The sequence below is a fragment of the Medicago sativa genome, chromosome 6, assembly GCF_051527215.1.
Source record: "Medicago sativa cultivar Bolivia chromosome 6, Bolivia_mono, whole genome shotgun sequence".
Lineage (NCBI taxonomy): Eukaryota > Viridiplantae > Streptophyta > Magnoliopsida > Fabales > Fabaceae > Medicago > Medicago sativa.
The window spans coordinates 53,111,345-53,134,903 of NC_140754.1; the positions used below are offsets into that span (position 1 = coordinate 53,111,345).

A 23,559-nucleotide genomic window follows, 5' to 3' on the forward strand; every position below is an offset into this window, starting at 1 on the left:
TCAAATGACTTGAAATGCAAGTAAACATAGACAAACACAGTTGAAAAGATTTTTAAAACTAAATTGGGAGATAAAGCAGAGTAAAATATCAATGCAAAACAATAGCAAATTGGCAATCTTTTAAGAGTAATAGACATATATCAAAGATGAAAAAATATTTTGAGCAAGTATTTTTAGGTCCAAAATTAGGGTATAACAGATGTTTCAAGGGTAAAATCAGAAATTGAAAAGCTTTATCGTAAAGAAAGGAAGAAAGGTGAAAGTGCTTTTGGTGATACAAATTTTCAAGTTTTGAAAAAATATCGTAGCAATTTGGTTGAACGAGCAGGGAAAATAGACCCTATTATTGGACGTGATCAAGAGATAGAAAGGCTTGTCGTGATTTTATCAAAAAGGAATAAGAGCAATCTTATTCTTTTAGGAGAGCCAGGAGTTAGAAAATCTGTTGTTGTTGAAGGGTTGGCTCAAAGGATAGGTAGAGGTAAAAAAGATCTTGAAAATGGTAAAACAGATATCAAAAATCTTGCTAATGCAAGGATATTTGCTTTAGATATCGATGCAATAGTTGCTGGTGCTAAGAGCAGGGGAGATTTTGAAGAGAGTTTGAAGGAAGTTTTGAAAGAAGTGGAAGAAGCTGAATGAAGGGTAATTCTTTTCATCAATGAAATCCATCTTGTTCTTGGGTAGAATTGAAGGATCAATGGATGCGGCTAATCTAAGGACGATTGTCAGGAAGATGAGCCCTAAAAAATACGAAACACAAATATATGTTATCAAAACAATAACTAACCAAAATCAACTAAATTCATTGCATAACTGATTAATATCAAAATAAACAATTGTCAATAGAGTACAAAAGAACATACCAGCTATGTATCGACTAGACAACTGAGCTGCAGCAACAATAACATCGTCTTGAATTATAACACCATAGCGATCCTCGTATATCTCTTTTATTCCATGAAGAATACTAATGTTATTTGGAACATTGGGTTCAGCTACATCAACCTGTACAAACCTTCTCTCAAATGCTGCATCTTTTTCAACATACTTCCTGTTATCTTCGATTGTTGTTGCGCCAATGCATCTAAGATATCCACCACGATCAGGCATTGGTTTGAGAAGATTAGCAGCATCCGTCGATCCTTCAATTCTACCAGCAGCAAGAACAAGACGGATTTCATTGATGAAAAGAATTACCCTTCCTTGAGCTTCTTCCACTTCTTTCAAAACTTCCTTCAACCTCTCTTCAAAATCTCCCCTGCTCTTAGCACTAGCAAATAATGCGCCGATATCTAAAGCAAATATCCTTGCATTAGCAATATTTCCAAGATCTGTTTTACCATTTTCAAGATACCTCTACCTATCCTTTGAGCCTCAACAACAACAGTTTTTCCAACACCTGGCTCTCCTACAAGAATAAGATTGTTCTTATTCCTTTTTGATAAAATCATGACAAGCCTTTCTATCTCATGACACGTCCACTAATAGGGTCAAGCTTCCCTGCTTGTTCAACCAAATTTCTGCCATATTTTTTCAAAAGTTGAAAATTTGTATCACCAAAAGCACTTTCAACTTTCTTCCTTTCTTTACGATAAAGCTTTTCAACTTCTGATTTTACCCTAGAAAGTAGAAACAACAACAGCATCTTCAAAGCTTTTGTACATGTTGGCAGATGTTCTCTTGAAGACTCAAAATGCTGATGTTCGCCTAAATTGTATTGGTTCATTATTGATTTTTTATTTCAAAATTGTTGTTGGTTGAAGAGAATGCTTGTAATTTTATTTTTATTTATCGGTGTTCTTTTATTTTTTCAAAACATGAAAATTTGTATCACCAAAAGACTTTCAACTTTCTTCCGTTCTTTACAGTAAAGCTTTTCAACTTCTGATTTTACCCTAGAAACAGCGACACAAAAAAAAACTTATTGCAGTAAAAACAATCTCCATCATTGAAGTGAGAACATGAAACTTGAAGAGCACAATGTTGTCAATCACCGATTACGGTAAGTAGCGGTTTGTTCAAATTCCTCTATGCCATATCGGAGCTATAGCTGTTGTCTTGCAACACTGAAAGAGGATAACAACAAATACCTGTACTTGCTGCAAACTCGATGACGATGCGAGTATGATGGTTGTGCAACCACGATGGTGCACCGGAAGAGAAAATGCAGTCAAGTGAGAACTAAGAAATTGAGGGTGAAGATGCAACCACCGAATGAAACCCTACTTTGTACATGAGAAATTAATGTGAGTTTTTCCCATCAGTTCCTATATGGAGTGACTATTGATCCTTAATTAACTATCATGGGGTGATTCTTGGAAGGATACATTGCAAATTACTTGATTAAAGTCTTCAGAATGATTTTCAGAATCCAAGTTCAAGTTTGGAGTCATCATTTACATGAATCTTCTATGAATTAACTGATTGAAGGTAATTGGATAGATCAGATGTACTAAGGGTATTAGTGTACGAAGGGTAAATGGATATATGAAGTTGAAACTACCACTAACAAGCACCAAAGCCTACAAATGTGGAACGCAGTGGCGGATCTTGAGTAAATTTGTTGGGGGTGCCAAACCATTTTGAAATATATATTAAACGGTTTCAAGAAGTAGAAAAAATTATTACCTGACCTAGTGGTTTAAATTGTTTGAAAGTTGCAAGGGGGGTGCAGGTTCGAATCCTCACAAACATGTTTTTTTGAATAAAATATGTAAAAATACAAGAGAAATATGTAAAAAGATGGTGTGAGTCTGCAAGGGGGTGCAGGTTCGAATCCCCACAAACATGTATTTTTGAATAAAATATGTAAAAATACAAGAGAAATATGTAAAAAGAAGACGGCGTGAGTGTCGAACTCGCGACCATGGGGTGATTTTTAGACTACCTTTCCAATGCATCAGCTGAAAACTAATAGACATAATACGCCTAATATAGTATATATTGAAAACCTAGGGGATGCCATGGCCCCCATGGGTCTATACTAAGATCCGCCACTGGTGGTACATAAGGTTTTCCTAGTTTCTACTTGAACATACGTAGTTACTAGTTAGTGGGAAATAAGAAGAAAAAAAAATGTTGTAAGATTAACATCAGAAAGTAGAAAATCATGAACATACATAAAATTAAATCAATGTAGGTGAAAATCACATCCTCGTTGAAGGAAGACTAAAATTTGTCAATCATAACCTAAGTTTTACATCAATTTTTAACTCAAAGTTATGAAGTAAACATTAACAATGGCATACCAGAGGGGGTGCGGTGAGATGAGAGCAACAATGACGCGAGGCGATGACGCAACGACGACGTACAAGGGAGGGTGAAACAACGTATTGACCAATATCTAAAGTTGTAATGTAGTAATCTCCCCATTATTCTTAAATCCAACAATGTATGTTTTCTTCATGGGATGCCTTCCACCAATTATTATGACTGATCGTTATAATTTTTGTGTTGCGAGTGCAGAAGATGCAGCAGCGATGCAAATGTCATGACAAAACACACACAAGGGATAGGTTAAAGCATATAATAAATATTTTGAAACATGAAGAAATAAAATGAAAATCCCAACAAACTACATACTGATACTTACAAATTTGACACAAACTTCTATACCCTGTGCTTTTCATTATCAATTAATTATTCACAATAGCCTAATGATTATGATAAAAAAAAGAAAAAAATATCCAGCCTCCATTCGAAAGAAAAAATTGGAAATAAAATTGATATTTTAGAAATATTACATACGGTGAGGTTTAGTATGGGAAAGCAAAGTTGTTTGCCACCATGGGAAAGTTTTTTTGAACCGTTAGATTAAAGAGGAATACACATTTTATGATGGTATGTCTATACTATATAATCCATCCGCATTCTCTCTCCTCCATTCCACCACCACACTATCTTCCATCTCAGTCTTACTTTTCAATCCAAAGAACACAAATTTACTACTCAAATTTGGACAAACTGAGCTGAGTTTTGGAAACAAGGAGGGACTATGTTGTCACCATCAGCAAACTTATAAGCATTTGTACCAATAATATAGAGATGAATCAAACTCCAATAAATCTCCCCAAACATAGAAAACACATCTACAGGAGTCATATGTAATCAAGAAACCAATATTTTTTTATCATTTTTTATGTAAATTCAGCACCATCACATATACAAACACTAGATCTGGTTCGACTTTTCCTTCATCATCACATATTCAAAAATTAGATCTGGTTCAGCATCCATAACTTTACTACCGAAAGAGACCGGAAACTCTCCCGCGGTGGTGTGCCGTGGGTCTCCGGCGAAGGTTCTTTGAACTAGATGTTAATAAATAAATAAATAAATAATTTGTTTTTCTTCAAACTCTACTTATTTTTTATACCCATATTGCCTCTGACAGAGTAATTTTGATTTTGGTTCTTGTTTTTCTTTAAAATTAATGTTGATAAATAAATAAATAAATAAATAATTAGTTTGAATAAGTCTTATTTTAGAAACAATTGGGAGAGAAAAAAATCTAGTATGAATTTGTGTTGTTTCTATCACGGAGGCACTGAGCAGTAAAGAAAATGGTGGACGGGGTTAGTTTCAATCCCATGATGTTGAAGACAATGTAAACAAGATATGGTGTGGGTGGTCTATGATTAAATCAGTGTTCCTATTTAATCAAGTGGTAAAAAAAATAGCTTTCCCATGGTGGGAAACAAGTTCTCTTTCCCATACTAAATGCCATGTATTCTAAGAGAAGTATTTAAAGTTAGAGAAATGCTAAGGACAAACTCTCTAACACACTCCTTTGAACAACACTCCCTCAACTATTGGTCCACATCACCATTTCTTTTAAACATTCTACCTATTAACGGGCTTCACAGGTTGCAAGAAAACACAGAACATATCCTTTAGTTTTTTCACAGTACAGATCTAAAAATTGCTTATCTATTTCTTCTACCTCTTATCTCCCTCGTCTCTTTTAACCCATTTTTCTTCACATCTTATCTCAACAAGATAATAACTAGTTTTATTTTTATTTTTATGCTACATCTCTGGATCTGAGACCCCTTTGTGATTTTGTTAATGACCGATTTATTAAAGAATGGCATACATAATATTCAATTTCTGATCTTGCCATATAGAAACAGTGAACAACTGTTTTGTATAGATAAATATCATATGCCATTCTTATGAAATCACTCGACTTGACAATCATCATTGAGTAATTGGAGGTTGCAATTGGTTTGAACCTTTTGGCGTCATTCAAAAAATTAATGGTGGCCTTTCTTATTCAAGCACAATCTCTGGTAAATGAAATGGAATTGATCATCAAAATTTTAAAAGAAATGTCAAAGAGGTGTTGATAGTGGGGTGGGAACGAAGAAGTTCATTGACTCTGGGGCTGGTGGGGTGGGGAAGTTTATCAGAACAGTTGTCACTTTTCAGATTAAAAGTTTGTTAACCTGCCAAGCCGGTTTCCAGCCAAGTGATTTTTAAAAGGTGGTGACGTGGACCAATGGATGAGAGAGTGGTCAAAGGAGTGTGTTAGAGAGTTTGTCATTAGCATTGCTCTTAAAGTTATATACTAAATCAAATTCAACATTTTTGTAACATTATCACACAACAATTTGAATCAAACATACTCATAACAAATCTATTAATAATGATAATATGGAAATGATCAATATACAAAGAAACAGACAAACGAGAAATCAGAAACTTAATTTAGGTTACCTTGTCTAAGTTCTACAATGCCTCCAAGCCAAAGGTGTAGTTCGCTAAGAAATATGTTCGAGTTTGAAGAGTGCGACAAAAACTAATGATATACAATGTAATTTGTTTCTACTATACTTCAATACTGAGAATGCTTATCCCGCAACAAGTGGCTTGTTCGTTGTACCTCTTGTATATGTCAGCTTTGTAAAACCTTCATTTCCTAGTCACCGAAATAAGTGAAACAATGGCACCAAATAAAAAATGCAGCTGTGATAATAATCAAGCCAGTCACAATTCAATTATAATCAATTATGCAGCAGAAAGCTTAGAAATTAAGCAAGTGATTATTAAAATCATCAATTTCACTAAGTGGGTCTCCTAAGGAATAGCGCAGTAATAAGGATTGGGACATCAAACAGTATTATGTAAGAGTTTTAGGGTCCGAATAATGCTACTAACAAGTCCCTCTCCCCCTAACGTATTAACTATTAACATTTGCCTCTAAAAAAAAATCATCAATTATGCTATTGATTCTTCAGATACTGATGTTATGTTCCATTTACTAAAAAAAGATTAACTGACTTAGACATTATGCAGCTGCAGCATAGATATAGCAGACCAAAATGACGTTATATATATGAAGGAATGCTATTCTTAAAGAGGTTGCATAATATAAATAGTTTAAAGATCGTGACTTTCCCAATTTACATTTTTAGGGCAAGTAACATTTTTAGATAAGTATTATGGATACACAACCTCCAGATTCTTTAGGTTAAAATATGCTGATTCCTATCATATCATTTTTCGGCAAGCTCTTCTTTTCTACTTAATTACATTACCATTATTAGGCCACCCAGAAAACAGATTAGCAAGTTCACCCAAATCAATTGGATTTGCTGCTAAGGGGATTTTTCGTATGGACATTGTTCGAGTCAAGGTTATGAGTGACCTTGATACGGTAACTATCAGTTAAAGTAGGGTGAACAATTGTGCATGTTCTTCTTTAACAAAACGTAATACACATAAAAATCATCATATAGTAATTCGTAATGATATATCCCTCAAAATGTAAAAGAGATGGATCAGGTCCACTGGCTGCATAATCACACCAACAAGCATGATATCACAATCACATGGGCAGTATCCTAGTATTGACACTTCAAATTGAAGGTATGTCCAGTCTCCAATATGTGTCATTGTCCAACAACGTAATGGCACCGACATATGTGGTAAAATTTAATTATTTCATTTTCATAAATTATTACCAGTGACGATGTATCAGTGTCGTCTTCATGTCTGTGTCACTACTTGATTGGTAGTAGCTTATGTAAGGATTAGTTTTAGCCATAAGAAAAAAATCACACCTCAATCAAGGTAACTGACCTCAAACTATGAAGCACTGACAAACATCGATGTTTAACACAACACTGACACATCAACACTGTTAATGATTTGAGAAAATAGAATAATTTAATGTTACTGCAAGTACCGGTGTCAAGAACCAGACACATCTTTAATTGAAGTGTCAGTGCTACATACTTCGAAGCTTTAAGTTCTTGTATGTCATCCTGTATGTCATTTTGCTTGTTATTTGTTTATCCTCTTTGAGAAGAATCAGTCTACCTATTAAATCAAATTTTTTAATATGAGTATTTCTTTAGAGGAGACCTAATAATCAAATCATACATATTGGGCATACAGGAAGAAAAAAATGAGTAACATTAAAATAGAGTAACATAGAATGATTCTCACATAAGACTTAGTCATAATGTAATAGTAAACTTCTATGAGATTTTTAAAATATCAAAATGAAAAACTAATGTACATTTCCATTACTAAAGTGGCTAGGAAGAAACGTATCTTAATAGACACAATGAGTTTTCCAATGAAATTCAGGCATGCTTGACTGATAAAAAAAATGAAGTGTAAATGTAAACACTTCAACAACTCTATAAACATGATTGATACTCCTAACATTATTACCTCTAAGCTTGTTGGCCAGCCAGGGCTGTAATCCGGATATATTGTCTTTCATTACTGCAGAAGATAATGTGTCCTCTTAGGTAGCAAAATCCATATGATATTGATTCTTCAGATACTGATGTTTCATTTACTAAAAAAAAGATTCACTGATTTAGACATTATGCAGCTGCAGCATAGATATAGCAGACCAAAATGACATTATAATTGCAATTAAACTATATTCAAATGACATCATATATGAAGGAATGCTCTAGATAAGTATTAGTATTATGAATAGGTTGCATAATATAAATAGTTTAAAGATCATGACTTTCCCAATTTTCTTTTTAGTGTAAGTAACATTTTTGGACATGTAGAGAGAAGACCCGTAGATGCCGTTGTAAGAAGAGTAGATCAAATGGAGGAGAGTCAGGTTAAAAGAGGTAGAGGAAGACCTAAGAAAATCATTCGAAAAACCATTAGAAAAGATTTAGAAGTCAATGAGTTGGATCCAAATATGGTTTTTGATAGAACACTATGGCGTCATTTGATCCATGTAGCCGACCCCACTTGGTGGGATAAGGCTTGGTGGTTGTTGGTTGTTGTCATTCCATTACCATTATTAGGCCACCCAGAAAACACATTAGCAAGTTCACCCAAATCAATTGGATTGCAGCTAAGGGGATTTTTCGTATGGACATTGTTTGAGTCAAGGTTACGAGTAACCTTGATATGCTAAGTGTCAATTGAAGTAGGGTGAACAATTGTACGTGTTCTTCTATAACAAAACGATAATATACATAAAAATTATCATATAGTAATTTTTAATGATATAAATCCCTCAAAATGTATAAGAGATGTATCAGCTCCACTGGCTGCATAATCACACCAACAAGCATGATATCACAATCACATGGTCAGTATCTTAGTATTGGCACTTCAATTTGAAGGTATGTCCAATGTCCAATATGTGTCATTGTCCAACAACGTAATGGCACCGACATATGTGGTAAAATTTAATTATTTCATTTTCATAAATTATTACCGGTGACGATGTGTCAGTGTCGTGTTCATGTCTGTGTCACTACTTGATTGGTAGTAGTAGCTCATGTAAGGATTAGTTTTAGCCATAAGAAAAAAAATCTCACCTCAATCAAGTAACTGACCTCAAACTATGAAGCACTGACACAGACATCGATGTCTAACACAGCACTGACACATCAACACTGTTAATGATTTGAGAAAATAGAATAATCTAATGTTACTGCAAGTACCGGTGTCAAGAACCGGACACATCTTTAATTGAAGTGTCAGTGCTACATAGTTCTAAGCTTTAAGTTCATGTATATCATCCTGTTGTTTACGTTGGATTTTCGTAAACAACCGCTGGTTTACACATGGTAACTTGCAAGATCAACCAGTAAATCTTAGGACATATTGTGTTTGTTCTTGTTGTTAGAAATTCTGTGTTTTGGTGTCGAAAATATAAGAAATACAATAAAAACAATCGAATTCAATCCACTTGAACTCAATCGAACTTAACAAAGTAAAGTGCAAGAACACTTAAAGAAAAAAGGGTAAATTGCATTGATTAAATAAGAGTTGGTACACAGATTCATACATTGCAACTTGTGACTCGTTTCTCGCTTCCATACGGATACTTTGAGTGTAAGTTTGTATGATGGAATTGTGACCCGTTTTTCCTATGAAAAACTACTATTTATACTAAGTCTAGAAATAACTACACTTCTTCGAAATTCAAACTACAACTGCCACAAGTCGACAGTTTTACTTATTTGAAAACAAACTTAAAATACAAACTGACTTAAAGAATAACCGTTGATAACCACCTTCGAAAACTGCTTTATCGAAGTCTTCTACCATCTTCGAACCCATATTTGCTTTCAATACAACACTCTGTTCGAATCTTCTTTAAATCTAGGTCAACTATACTTTGACCACATTTATTACAGCTAGTAAAATATATTGGCTAACAAATTGCCCCCCAGAAACGCCATTTTCGATTTCACCGAAGAAGAAAAAGACGTTTTTGAAAAAAAATAACTAACATTCTCCATCGAAATGAATGATGTCAGTATTTAATTCAAAACTAATTCAAATTTCCTTTAAATACTGACCCCACAATCTTAGTTAGTGGGCCACGTTCTCTAACATTGGAAAAGACAACACTTTAATGGTAAAACTGTCAAAATAAGATCTTGACATGTGTCATGATCAAAGGTCCATATAAAAACAAACTCACCTTTACTCTTCTCACTTTTCACCATTTCATTTTCACTTTCACTGTTCCTCTTCTCCGCCAAAAATTTTCTCGAAGAAAACACTTTGAATTTTCTGCAACTTCTATCTTTAACCACGAAATCTTCACTATTCATCAAATTCTCACAAAAACACTTAAACAATGACGAACGCAGCAGGAACTTCTCATGTGAATCGCGAAGAACCCATTGATTTTACTAAAGAAATCGCCAGTGCTGCTCCTGCTTTTATGAATGAACCAGAGATCAATGAAGCTGAAAAAGCTATCTGGAAAACCCAGGTAATCATCCCTTGTACTGATACTCCACATGCATTCTTAGGCCCCATTTCTCTAGAACCTGAAACTCCAGAGATTAACTCTCTTTTCCCATGCATCGAAACTCAACCTCCTTTAATTTTCACAAAAGGTCCTTTTGACCTAAGTTTTGTAAAATCCAAAATTAGGACTGAACCAAAAACTTATCCAGAATACATTGCTTGGTTAGACAAAGTTCAAAAACAAAAGGGACAATTCTGGAAGGAGAAAGGGATTTTTGATCTCATCCAAATATCTCGATATGGTCCAAAATACCATAATGAATTGATATTTGCTGCTTTACATTTTTGGAACCCATCGAACAACAGCCTTCACTTGAAATGTGGAATGCTCACTCCTACCCTTTTAGATGTGGCTGGCCTTACTAGCTTAAAACCAACTGGATACACCTTTAATCCAGATGTTACCACCTCTCAATACTCAGTAAATTTCGATAGCCCTGCCTATGGTTTGTTTATAGCTAACAACCATGATACCGAATGTGCTGAAGTATCTGCAGATGAACATGTAGCTTTCTTAACCTACTGGTTATCTATGCATGTTTTTTGCTCAAGGTCAGTACAAGTCCCTAAGAAATTCATGTGTCTAGCTAGTCAATTACATGAAGGAACAGATATCTGTTTAAACAAACTGATTCTAGGTTCTTTGTATGAAACCCTTAACCATACAACTAATAATCTTAGAGATTATCCCCAAACTGGTGGGAATTTAGTTGTATCAGGACCCATATGGTTGTTCCAACTATGGCTTTTAGCCATTTTTGGATCAAAACTTGCTTCGATCCTACCTTCCTCTTACACATCAGCATACTCAGACAAGACCACTGAAGGTATAGGCTTAGCTATGTTTCACCCCGATGGGAACAAGTCTTCACAACAACTTTTTGAGAATGCTTATGAAACCCTGCTTGATTGTCCCATTTTCACCCCTATGATGGCACCATTTACCACTAGGAAATATGGACCTAACTGGTTCAAAGAGGACTTTCCCACTACTTCGAAAGCAGCCAACAAAACAGAAATCAATGTTATATGGGAAGCTTATTTGACCCCTACCTATCTATCTAGCAGACTTACACCTGGTAGTCCTTATGGAGTATATGGTTATCAACCTAACCATGTAGCTAGACAGTTTGGTATGGTTCAATCGAAACCCAGCTCTTTGTTCAAAAGTATAAGTGAATGGAAAATTCCTCTGATCGAACCTGTGTGGAAATCCATAATTCAAGCCAGGAAAACAACTGTGTTCGAGCCTACATATTTCTCAACATCATTTGCATGCTCTGAAGCATTCTTTCGATGGTGGCGAAATTATTACACACGCCAATCCAATCGAGGGAATCCTGATGAATTGCTGCCTCAACTGACCAGTACTTTTCACACTTTGCGGAACAAAGACAAGAAGACTAGAGGTACGCACATTAAAGAAATTCAGCAATTTCAAAGATATTATCAAACAACATATGACCCTTTACATCCAAAGAGGACAGTATATTATGCTGCTCAAACTCTGAGAGATAAAGTTCGAGAAAAAATTCCAGAAACAATTTTTCCCCCTGGAACACCCAATAAATATCTTTATGTTTTAGAAAAGAAAATGAAACTAGCAAAACTTCCATCTTGTAATCTTGCTTTGGCCTTTAGGCCACCATACCCAAAATGGTTACTTTATAATTTCAAATTCCCACAAAATAATTTAGTAACCTATGCTAAATGCCATTTATACCAATATAATGGTGAACTTGGCTATGAATTATCCCAAGTTCGAATCGAAACTCCCAGTATCATGGGTATGATTTTTCTTTTACTAAAATATATTAATACTATTTTTAGAAGAAATAGTACTTATCTGTATAATCACATATTTCAGCTTTGCCTTTAACTCCAGGAGAAGCAAAGCTCGATGATGCCAGCACCCAGAACACTTCGAAAAGCAAGTCTGACAAGAAGAAAAAGAAAGCTTCCCAAACTAAAGAAGTTGAATCGAAGAAATCTGAGACTGCATCAAAGGAACCTTCTAAATCAAAGGAACCCAAAGTGAAAACAACTTCATCAAAAAGATCTTCTAGATCAAAGAACAAGAAAGAACAAGCAACTGTCGATCTCTCTGATGATGATAGCGAGGTGGAGATAACTAAAGAACAGATTGAAGCTTCCAAAGTAACACTTCCCAAAGTCCATACTGAAGGAAGAAGGAAAAGAAAACAAGAACAAATTTCACTTGTCCAAGAAAAGGAAGTCGAAGTGGAAGCTTCTGAAGGTTCTCCCCCCATCTCACCATCTAAACCATTCAAACGTCTTCGAAAGACTTCTCATTCTAGTGCTCATTCACATGTTGGTGATAATGGTTCGAAGGTATTTTATCAAAACCATATTTTATACACAATGTTTCTAAGTATCTTGTTTTAAGCATTGATCTCATTCTTTTTAGGGTATCGAACAAGAACAAACTAATCCATCACAACATGGGCAAGTTCTTCCTTCTTCGAAGACCACTTCACCAATTGCTGAAGACAAAGAAGATGAGCATGATGATGCTAGCAGTCCAGAAGGTCTTAAAGTGGATCCTCCTCAACAACAACAAACAGAAACACCCACTGATGACTTGGTAAATGATGAATCACTCAACAATGATCAATCTTATTCTGCACCCACCCTTGGAGATAATGTATCAAACTTTGCTACTGAAGATACAAACATAACTACTCGACAAAATGCTCCTGGTGATGCAGAAATGATTGCTCAACAAGATACCCCTATGATCGATCTAGAAGAAATCGATCGATTGGCCAAAGATGATCCTTTCAATGCCTTTGCCTTGATAGCTAAGAGTAATACTCTTTTCTCAACTAGCACTGGCCAAACTTCTGATTCATCCAAGGGAAATCCCTCTGAGACTTCAAAGAACAACCTGCTAGCAGAATTTCAAAAGAAGATCATCGAAGCCAACTTGCTAGAGTTGATTGAAAAAGATGCTGGAGCTCTTGCTGAAATCAGGAGTTTATTTGAAAAACTTGGTGCTCTCCCAACTGGTTGGAAATTTCGAAACCTGTTTAATTATCTTGAACCAATGTTGGAGAGTGCTAATCAAAACTTCCAGAAGAGGAAAACTGATCAAGCTCAAATGGCAGAGAAGAAAGCGCATCATGATCAAATTGTAATCGAACTGTCATCCTTCCAAGAGAAATTTAAAACTCTTCAGCAAGAAAGAAACAATGCGAAGCAGCAATTGGTTGACATCGATGCCAAAATTAAAGAACTGGAAGCTCAAAAAGCTGAAATTTTGGCTAAGGATGAAGCCAGAAATCGAGAAGCCAATGAAGCTATTAACAAATTCAAGCTCTCCAAGGAACTAGAGTCTACCATTGCTCAACTTGCAAGTGACAACCATGCTCTCGATACTCAACTGGCTGAATACAAGAGCCAAATCGAGAAACTCATCTCATCATTTGAGATTTAGTTCTGTTTCTATTTTATTCTCTAAGACTTTTATTTTATTTCAGCCTTATCGAATATCTTGGTCTGTAATGTCTTTATAACAATTCGTGGACCATTTTCTATTTCGAACGACAATTTCTTTTCAATCATCGAAATTCCTTTCTTATTTTCTTATATCGAATTTAAATTTTATTTAAATCCAAATAAGATTGGAACAATTTCCAAGACATTTTAATGATGAGGAAACAAAAAAAATAACTTTTTTGTTTAACCCAACAAGTTAAACTTGCCTAGGAAGTTGAAAAGAAATAAAACAAATAAATGACCTTTTAACACAGATTAATCCTTTTTTTTTTTTAAAAAAAAAAAACCTTTAAAACTTCCCTCAGGTTACGAAGTTAAGTAACCATTGGCCATCGGAATAACTGTTCCCACGTGTCATCATCTTCAAAGCAAGAAGAACCGTTTGATTGAGCCACTTCTTTCAACTTCCCTCCACTATAAATATGATTTTCCTTTTTATAAAAATCACTCTTTTCTTTGTTTTGTCTTCGTCTGAAAAATCCTTCTTACTCAAAGCTTTTTCTTTCTTAAATCATCATGACCACCATTGATAATCTGAGTGATGATCTTTTAGTCAAGATTGCTGCAAAGATTGCTGCTCAAAGCAGGAAAGATCTTTTCGCTTTTCGCCATACCAATAGCAGGCATTGGCGCGTCAGTGAGGATTCTGAAGTTTCTAGGGCTTTTGGAAATGATGTCCTCTACTTCCTCTACGACCCCAATGAATGGTACAACAATGCTATGGTGGCTCATTCTAAGTTTGCTTTTAAACTTAGACTCTGGAATCATGGCAACGCCATGTTCTGTATTCTTCGAAGCACTCAACACATGTTGGATGCTAATCCAAACATTGAAGAAATAAAACGCCTCCTTACTACTGCTATCAACGCCACTGGCTCTCTGAGTGCAAGGTACTACCTTCTTCTCATCAATGCGCTCTCCATGCCTATGCCAGAAAACATCCTCGAAAACTTCGAAGATCTTGCATGGACACATCGATTGGCAGAATTTCGAAGCGACATTTTGGGAGGAACTTCAACTTATCGATTTCGCTGTCCTTGGTGGAATAGGCCCATGCCTATTTGGCTTACTAGGCGTCGTTTTTGCAACAACTACCACAACTGTGCAGGAGATGGGAGAATTGGAGGTTGGTATTTACTTCTACCTGGGCCAGATCATGAATACTACTTGGTCAATGCTTGCTTCAAGTGTCGTCTCGATACAGAAATTCGCTGGTTTCTCGATCGTTTTGGGATTGTAACTGAATGGTGAAAACCATCTTTAAATGCTTTTAGTCTTTAAGTACTTTGTGTTTTCTTTTGTAATGGTTTTTCCATTTTAAGCATTTCGATGTAACCAGCCCATCAGTTGGCATTTTTAAATTAATGCCAAGTTTTTATTTCGAATCAAATTACTCTTGTGTAATTTTAATTTCTTGTAATATCGGTTTATATTTTTTCAAATATTTACCGTTTATGCGTATAATTCTCTGATCTTCTTGTAATTCTTCGATCTCATACGCATTATTCGAAAAAACTCTTAGAATTTTCCATGGTCCTTCCCAACTAGGAGACCATTTTCCTAAACATCGATCCTTTTTATCCATCGGCAAGATAACTTTCCAAACTAAGTCCCCTTGCAGGAATAATTTCGATTTAACTCTTTTGTTATAGGCTTTTGCTATTCTTTCTTTTTGCTTTGTAAGCACTTCTAAAGCCATTAATCTTTCTTCATCAATATCTACTAATTCATCCAACATCATATCCAAATATTGATTTGTTGGAATTTCGATTTGTCTTTGAATTCGAGTAGATTGAAGTAAGATTTCTGTTGGCAATACAGCATCATGGCCAAATGTTAATCGAAAAGGAGTAGTATTTATAGATTCTTTAGGAGAAGTTCGAACTGCCCATAAAGCTTCATAAAGAAACTCATGCCATTCTTTGGGTTTTTTCTTTTGGCTAGCTTTTCTTTTGATTATAGTAATCAAATTCTTATTTGCTGCTTCTACCTGACCATTTGCCTGAGCATAATATGGTGTTGAAGTCAACAACTTATATCCTATTTCTTCAGCAAATTTTACCATCTTTCGACCAGTAAATACAGATCCTTGATCCGTAGTAATAGTTTCTGGTATGCCAAATCTATAAATAATAAATTTTTGAATGAAGTTTATAACTTCATCTTGAGTAACATCTTTTAGTGGAACAGCATCTATCCATTTAGTGAAATAATCTATTCCAACCAAAATATATTTGTAGCCTTTGGATGACTTAGGTTTGATTTCCCCAATTACATCTAAAGCCCATCCTCTGAATGGCCAAGGCTTCACTATTGAATGTAATTCACTAGCTGGTACTTTTTGAATTCCAGCATGTTCTTGACATTCTTTACAACCTTTAGCAAAATTTATGCAATCTTTTAACATGGTTGGCCAATAAACACCTTGTCGAAACAAAAGCCATTTTATTTTATGGCCTGCTTGATGTGTACCACAAGCACCACTATGAGTATTCGATACAGCCAAATATGCTTCTGCTTCACTAAGGCATTTAAGTAAAACTCCTTCTGGAGTCTTTTTAAATAATTCATTGCCTATTATCACATAACTCAAGGCTCTATACTTGACTTTCCTACAAGTTGTGCCATCTGGATCTTCCAAAAAATTGACTATGGGTTTTCGCCAATCATTATCATCCAAATTGTTAATGACCAAAATTTCAGAAAATTTTTCACTCTGAAGGTATCCTTGAGATGCTTCCATGCCCCCAAGTTTTGGTCTTAACAATTTGTTAGGCACAATATCTATCGAATTACGCTTTGTTTTAATTTCAATAACCTCTTGCTCTTGTTCCTTCGAAAGTTTGTACCCAGAAGCCAATTGAGCTAAATCATTAGCTTCTTGATTTTCTGCTCTAGGAACATGTTGAACTTCAATTTGAGCAAAATGTTTAAGTAATGCATTAACTATAGTGTAATACATTATCAAAGTTTCTTTGAGGCATTTATATTCTTTTGTTATTTGCTTTATTACTAATTCAGAATCACCTCTAATAATTAAACATTTCGCCCCCAGTTCGAGCAAAATCTCTAAACCATTTATTAAGGCTTCATATTCTGCCTCATTATTCGAACAATATTGGCTAATTCGAAATTTATATTTGGTTACCTCATTTGTTGGTGAAACAATAACTATACCTATTCCAGAACCATTTTTATGACTAGACCCGTCGAAATATAATGTCCATGGAAATGTTTCGATGCCCCCAGTCACAGGTTCTTCAATGGAATGATCAGCAATAAAGTCAGCCACTATTTGGCCTTTCACAGTTTTCAAAGATTGATAAGTTAAAGAATATTCTGTGAGTGCCAAAGCCCATTTACCAACTCTACTATGCAGAATAGGTTTAGATAACATGTGCTTAATAATATCGAAATGGGAATAAACATAAACATCAAAAGGCTTTATATAATGCTTAAGTTTCATACATGAAAAATATAAACAAAGACATAATTTCTCACTAGGATGATATCTTGTTTCAACATCACTTAAAACTCTACTAAGATAATAAATGGCTCTTTCTACACCATTTTCATCCTCTTGTGCTAACATACTCCCTATAGTTCTTTCAGATGATGCTATGTATAACTTCATCTTTTTGTCTTTCAACAAAGGTGAAAGAATAGGAGGATTAGATAAATATGACTTTATGTCTTCAAATGCCTTTTGGTGTTCAGGCTCCCATCTAAAAATTTCCTCTTTCTTTAATAGAAGTAATGACGAGAATGCTTGCGCTCTGCCACTTAGATTAGATATAAATCTTCTGAGGAAATTTATTTTGCCTAATAAAGACTGCAACTCTTTTTTGGTAGAGGGTGCTTTAGCCTCCATTATAGCTTTAGTCTTATTTTGATTGATTTCGATGCCCTTTTTATGGACAACAAATCCTAAAAAATCACCTGCACAAACACCAAACGCACATTTTAATGGATTCATTTTTAATCCATATTGTCTCATCCTTTCGAATGATAAACGTAAATGTTCTAAGTGTTTGTTTTCAGAAGATGATTTCACAACAATATCATCAATGTAAATTTGCATAAAATCTTCAATAAAATCATGAAACATTGAATTCATTGCTCTTTGATATATAGCACCAGCATTTTTAAGACCAAATGGCATTACTATCCACTCATAACATCCTAATGCCCCTGGGCATCGAAATGCTGTTTTAGAAACATCTTCTTCAGCAATAAATATTTGATTATAACCTGAATAACCATCAAGCATACTCAAATATTCGAAACCTGCTGCAGAATCTACCAACATTTCTGCTACTGGCATAGGATATTCATCTTTAGGAGTGGCGAGATTTAAATCTCTAAAATCAATACAAACTCTTATACTTCCATTTTTCTTTTTAACAGGAACTACATTAGCTAACCAATCAACATACCTTGCAGGTCTGATGAAGCCACATTTGAGGAGTCTTTCGATCTCTTCTTTTATTTTTGGTAGAATCTCTGGTGCAAACCTTCTTGGAATTTGCTTCACTGGTTTCTTGTCTGTCCTGATTGGCAATTGCAACTCTACTACCTTTCTACTCAAACCAGGCATTTCATGATAATCCCAAGCAAAGCAATCCTTGTAATTTTTCAACAGCGCCACAATTCGATCTCTGAAGCTCTTAGGAATCTTTGAACTTATGTATGTTGGTCTTTTTACAGAACCATCTCCTATATCCACTTCTTCAAGAGGATCTTGGGCCTTCATTTTTATTGTAGATCCTATTGGATCTTCTTCAAAACCCAAAGGTTCATCATCATAAATACAGTCTAATTTTTTATCATCAATGAGGTCATCAGAATTATTTTCTACTGAAGCATCGAAGACCTCTTCTTCTTTGGCTGTTTCAGCCAAATCGAAGTTTTTCTCGGCTGCATAAGCCGTAATCTTTTCCCATATGCTGGGCTCAACCATCGATCAATTATTGATATCCCACCCAGTTGGTGAGATTCCATTTGCTGAATATTCTTGGTCATCAGTAACCCTCTTGTACGAAGTACTTCTTGTCTTCAGCAAATCTTTTTCCTTTACAGGTATCTTCTCATGGCAATCTTCATTGTTCACCACTACGAAGTCATCATCGAATGCAGTTTTCCAACGAAAACCCCATTCTGGTGCAAGTTTTACAAAGAATTTTTCTTCTTTAGTCATAGAACTTGATGCATCATTTTCCATGAATGGTGCAATATATTGAAGCTGTTTGTCAAAGTTCTTTTTGTGGATATCTTGATTATCAACTTCAGCTTTGAAATAATAACTCTGATCAGCCTCAATATTCTCTACCAAACCATCTTTCCTCCAAATCACAATCCTTTGATGCATTGTAGAAGGAACTGCACCTACAGCATGGATCCATTCCCTTCCTAATAATGCATTGAAATTGGCTTTAGAAGGAACTACCAAAAACACAGTTGCTCTGGTTATGCTTCCTACTACCAATTCTAGTTCGATAGCACCAAGAGATTGTCCAGTAGAGCCCTCATAATTAGTGAGCACTACATTATGTGGTTTCAAATCACATTCAGAAATACCAAGTTTCCTTAGAAAAGATTGTGGTAGGAGATTAACAGTAGCACCACCATCTACTAACACTTTGTTAATTCCAACACCATTTAACTTAGCTTGAATAAACAAAGGCTTTAAATGAAGCTTCATGCTATCATCAGGTTTCTCGAACACTGCATGTTGATCTTCGATGCAGCCATTATTCATAACATAATAACACAGAGGCCTATGACGAGCCATTTCCTCAGTGAAATCACATTCATCATCATGATTGGTCTTCGAAGATACATCATACGCATATTCAATTGGTAGTACAGAAACCACACATATAATGTCAAGACTTGGTTCAGAATCTGAAAAAGTAGAAGTTAGAATATCATCATCCCCTTTGGGGATGTTTAAAGCAGAAGATAATGGCGGGAAAATTCTTTCAGTAGCTGGTTTTTTAACCATTTCGAAAACTATCGGTTGTTTTCCCTTACTTTTGTCATCATTAGTGACATCTTTCAAAACTCCTTCCTTTTTCTGGCGTTGAAAACGGCGCCATTGAGTTCTAGTCATAGGATTCTTACCTTTATAGTTATTTTTGTAAGCATACTTGTTAGGATTAGAACTCTCCGGTTGGTCCGGAACTTTGACAGCTCTTTTTACCCATTTTGTTGGTGGTGCTGGAGGCGCAGAATGACCAGTTTTCTTGCCCCCAGAGAAAACCCAAGTATCAATAGGAGACTTCGATGAAGGAACGAACGTCTTCTTATGATTCTTCACTTGATACTTCTCTGAAGTTTTCATCTTGTAAGGAACACCTCTTTTGTTAAAGCCAAATTTAGAACGGTTCTCGAACCACCCTCCTTTACGTTTTGTTTGAGGTTGATATCCTTCAACTGCTTTTGCAGCTTCTTTATCGAACACTGCACTGCATCGAGGACAAAGCATAGCATTGGTGTTAGATATTTTACATTGGTTTAAAAAATCAACCAAATCTTCTTCAGCCTTTGGATATGCTTTCTCCATTTCCTTGGCCAATTGATCTTCAGTAACCACTGGCTCTTCAATTTGATGGTCCTCAGTAACCATTTCTGTATCAATATTATCTGAAATTTCCACCATATTGATAGAAATACCAGCAAACATGGATTCTGCCACATTGGCAGAAACATCAGCAAACATGGACTCTGCCTTTTTCATAGGATCTCCATCCACTTGCTGTTTTGATTTCTCTCCAAATTTCAGCCTCCCTTCGTCAAGAGCTTTTTGTACAGAATCCCTGAAACGAGTACATCGAGATAAGTTATGACCTAAAAAACCATGGAATTTACAAAATCCTCTTTTCTTCCTTTGTTCCAAAGGAGGCAACTTCATATTAGGTGGCACTAATATTATGCCATCATTAACTAAAAGATCAAAGATTTCATCACTTTTAGTAATATCAAAAGTATAAGTTTTAGAAGGATATTTGTCACTCTTGGGATCTTCAGGATTTTTTCCATTGGATGGCCTCAACATTTTACAAGCATATGGAGGTCCATCTTTTAATTCTGCTAGGTTTATATCATTGTCTTCAATGATATCTAAACCCCAATCGAATTCGGATTCACTATCTCCTGTTTCTATATAGGCAATTTTTTCCTTTTTAGGAAATTTGTTATGAGTTCTAGTTTTTTCAGCTTTAAGTCTTTCAACTTGTCGAACTCTGTCTGCCAATTGGGCCATGTCTCTTAGGTACTGGGTATCTAATTTCTTTCGAACAGAATAATCGAGGCCACCAGCAGCCATTTCGACCAATTCATATTCTGGAACAGAAGTAAAACATCTAGCCTTAAGGAGACGAAACCTATTGAGATAATCATCGATTGTCTCATGACTTTTACGTCGAACACTGGCCAATTCTTTCAAACTAATCTTAGATTGACCCATGTAAAATTGTTCATGAAAGGCTTTTTCTAATTGGTTCCAACTATAAATTGAGTGAGGAGGTAAAGTTGTAAACCAAGTAAAAGCATTTTTTGTCAAAGAACTTGGGAAATATTTCATTCTCAAATTTTCATTTTCTGCAATATTTCCTGCTTCCATGAGAAACCTAGCAATGTGTTCGACAGTAGATTCATTAGTTTCTCCAGCAAATTTGGTAAACTTCGGAATTTTCCAATTTCTAGGCAATTCAGCGTCTAAAACATACTCAGACAAAGGAGACACAAAATTTGGTCTATGTAAACCCATATTCAAACCATTTTGGGCTAACAAAGCCTCGACAATACCCGCTATATTATTCTGACCATCGAAATTGTTTCGACGGGCTTGTAAAACCACTTGATCGGCATCTTGGTTTCTGTTAACCAAAATGGGTTGTCTTTCAGGTTCTGCCTGAACTTGTGGTTGTACTACTTGTGGTTGGACAATATTTTCATGATTTCGAACCACTGGTTCATCAGCAATTATTTCAATTGCCCTCAAATTTCGATTTTGAGGCAATTGGGTATTTTGGATTGGTGGAGCGCCAAAGAAATTAGCAATTCTTTCCATTTGATCAGACAACCGTTGATAACTAGTATTGGTGTCTCGAATTAAAGGATTTATGACAGTACCAATTTGTTGGGTCATCATATTAACCATATCATGATTAGTTTCTTCCATAGTTTGCCTAATGGCAGCCATAGAAGCGTTGGTTAAATTTTGTTGGGAACTTCTATATGTTGTAGATATCCCAGGACCAAAAAGTTGTGGTAATGATACATTTAAATTCTCTGAAAACATATTACCACTAGTTTGTAAGCCTTGCATCAATGATGATGGCATACCATATGGCATTGATCTATGATCCCAAACTCCTTGAATAGAAGTATTATTTGGATAATCATGGGAAGTTTGGGTAACCATCGAAGGTATGGCTTGAGAAATTACTGTGGCCATCGAAGGCATGGCCTGAGACGATGTTTGAGTGACTGTATTACTAATCGGAACAGCCTGTGCTGTTCTAACATTCCCTGGGGATGAAACATCATCTTCAACCGTCACTTGATCCACATCTTCATTTGAAGATGTTGGATTTCTTTTCTTTTGGTTGTTAGCGCGTGTCATATTAAGAAGCAATTTCTTGTTTCTTAATTGCATACACAACAAAACAAACCAGAATTAAAAGAAACTCTAACAAAAACTATAAACAAAAAAAAAAAAACACAAACAGTCCCACTGGGCGTGCCAATTTGTTTACGTTGGATTTTCGTAAACAACCGCTGGTTTACACATGGTAACTTGCAAGATCAACCAGTAAATCTTAGGATATATTGTGTTTGTTCTTGTTGTTAGAAATTCTGTGTTTTGGTGTCGAAAATATAAGAAATACAATAAAAACAATCGAATTCAATCCACTTGAACTCAATCGAACTTAACAAAGTAAAGTGCAAGAACACTTAAAGACAAAAGGGTAAATTGCATTGATTAAATAAGAGTTGGTACACAGATTCATACATTGCAACTTGTGACTCGTTTCTCGCTTCCATACGGATACTTTGAGTGTAAGTTTGTATGATGGAATTGTGACCCGTTTTTCCTATGAAAAACTACTATTTATACTAAGTCTAGAAATAACTACACTTCTTTGAAATTCAAACTACAACTGCCACAAGTCGACAGTTTTACTTATTTGAAAACAAACTTAAAATACAAACTGACTTAAAGAATAACCGTTGATAACCACCTTCGAAAACTGCTTTATCGAAGTCTTCTACCATCTTCGAACCCATATTTGCTTTCAATACAACACTCTGTTCGAATCTTCTTTAAATCTAGGTCAACTATACTTTGACCACATTTATTACAGCTAGTAAAATATATTGGCTAACACCTGTATATCATTCTTCTTGTTATTTGTCTATCATCTTTGTGAAGAATTAGTCTACCTGTTAAATCAAATTTTTTAATATGAGTATTTCTTTAGAGGAGACCTAATAATCAAATCATACATATTGTGAATACAGGAAGAAAAAAATTAGTAACATTAAAAATAGAGTAACATAGAATGATTCTCACATAAGAAATAGAGTAACATAGAATGATTCTCACATAAGAAATGCATAATCATCATGTAATAGGAACTTCTATGAGATTTTTAAAAGATCAAAATGAAAAACTAATATACATTTCCATTACTAAAGTGGCTCGGAAGACACGTATCTTAATAGACACAAAAATGAAGTGAAAATGTAAACTCCTCAACAACTCTCTAT

The 23,559-nt window shown here is 35.2% G+C and overlaps 2 protein-coding genes and 1 long non-coding RNA gene across 9 annotated transcripts in view; all 3 read right to left on the bottom strand.

Moving 5' to 3' along the window:
- Positions 1–715: 715 nt before the first annotated feature.
- On the bottom strand, positions 716–1,454 carry LOC146915631 (chaperone protein ClpB1-like). The gene is made up of 3 exons (XM_085721402.1): positions 1,358–1,454; positions 863–1,295; positions 716–743 (listed from the first exon to the last, which is right to left on the bottom strand). The coding sequence occupies exons 1-3, from the start codon at positions 1,452–1,454 to the stop codon at positions 716–718; spliced, it is 558 nt and encodes a 185-aa protein (XP_085577528.1).
- Positions 1,455–3,067: 1,613 nt separating this feature from the next.
- The window catches only part of LOC146915632 (uncharacterized), a 28,398-nt gene continuing 7,906 nt past the window's right edge, over positions 3,068–23,559 (bottom strand). For 4 of the 7 annotated variants that reach the window (XR_015014700.1, XR_015014697.1, XR_015014699.1 and 1 more), the window contains 3 exons: positions 7,687–7,816; positions 5,722–5,923; positions 3,068–3,435 (listed from right to left, as the gene is read on the bottom strand). This is a non-coding gene — a long non-coding RNA (uncharacterized LOC146915632). Of the gene's footprint in view, positions 3,436–5,721; positions 5,924–7,242; positions 7,327–7,686; positions 9,019–23,177; positions 23,233–23,559 lie in introns of all 7 variants that reach the window. The other 3 variants (XR_015014698.1, XR_015014702.1, XR_015014701.1) reach the window with 3 other exon arrangements.
- Positions 18,746–22,294, bottom strand: LOC146915633 (uncharacterized). Its single transcript, XM_085717775.1, has 2 exons — positions 20,191–22,294; positions 18,746–18,846 (listed from the first exon to the last, which is right to left on the bottom strand). The coding sequence occupies exons 1-2, from the start codon at positions 22,250–22,252 to the stop codon at positions 18,746–18,748; spliced, it is 2,163 nt and encodes a 720-aa protein (XP_085573901.1). The 5' UTR covers positions 22,253–22,294.

Excerpts from the sequence above, each read along its gene's own strand:
- LOC146915631 (XM_085721402.1), bottom strand. The coding sequence starts at position 1,454 with ATGATTTTATCAAAAAGGAATAAGAACAATCTTATTCTTGTAGGAGAG. Across the intron at positions 1,296-1,357 it reads GGCTCAAAGGATAGGTAGAG|ATATCGGCGCATTATTTGCT; the intron begins GTATCTTGAAAA and ends TATTTGCTTTAG. Across the intron at positions 744-862 it reads AGTCGATACATAGCTGGTAT|GGCTCATCTTCCTGACAATC; the intron begins GTTCTTTTGTAC and ends CGTATTTTTTAG.
- LOC146915633 (XM_085717775.1), bottom strand. The coding sequence starts at position 22,252 with ATGCCTTCGATGGCCACAGTAATTTCTCAAGCCATACCTTCGATGGTT. Across the intron at positions 18,847-20,190 it reads ATATCAACCTCAAACAAAAC|ATTTGCTGAAGACAAGAAGT; the intron begins GTAAAGGAGGGT and ends TAAAGGAAAAAG.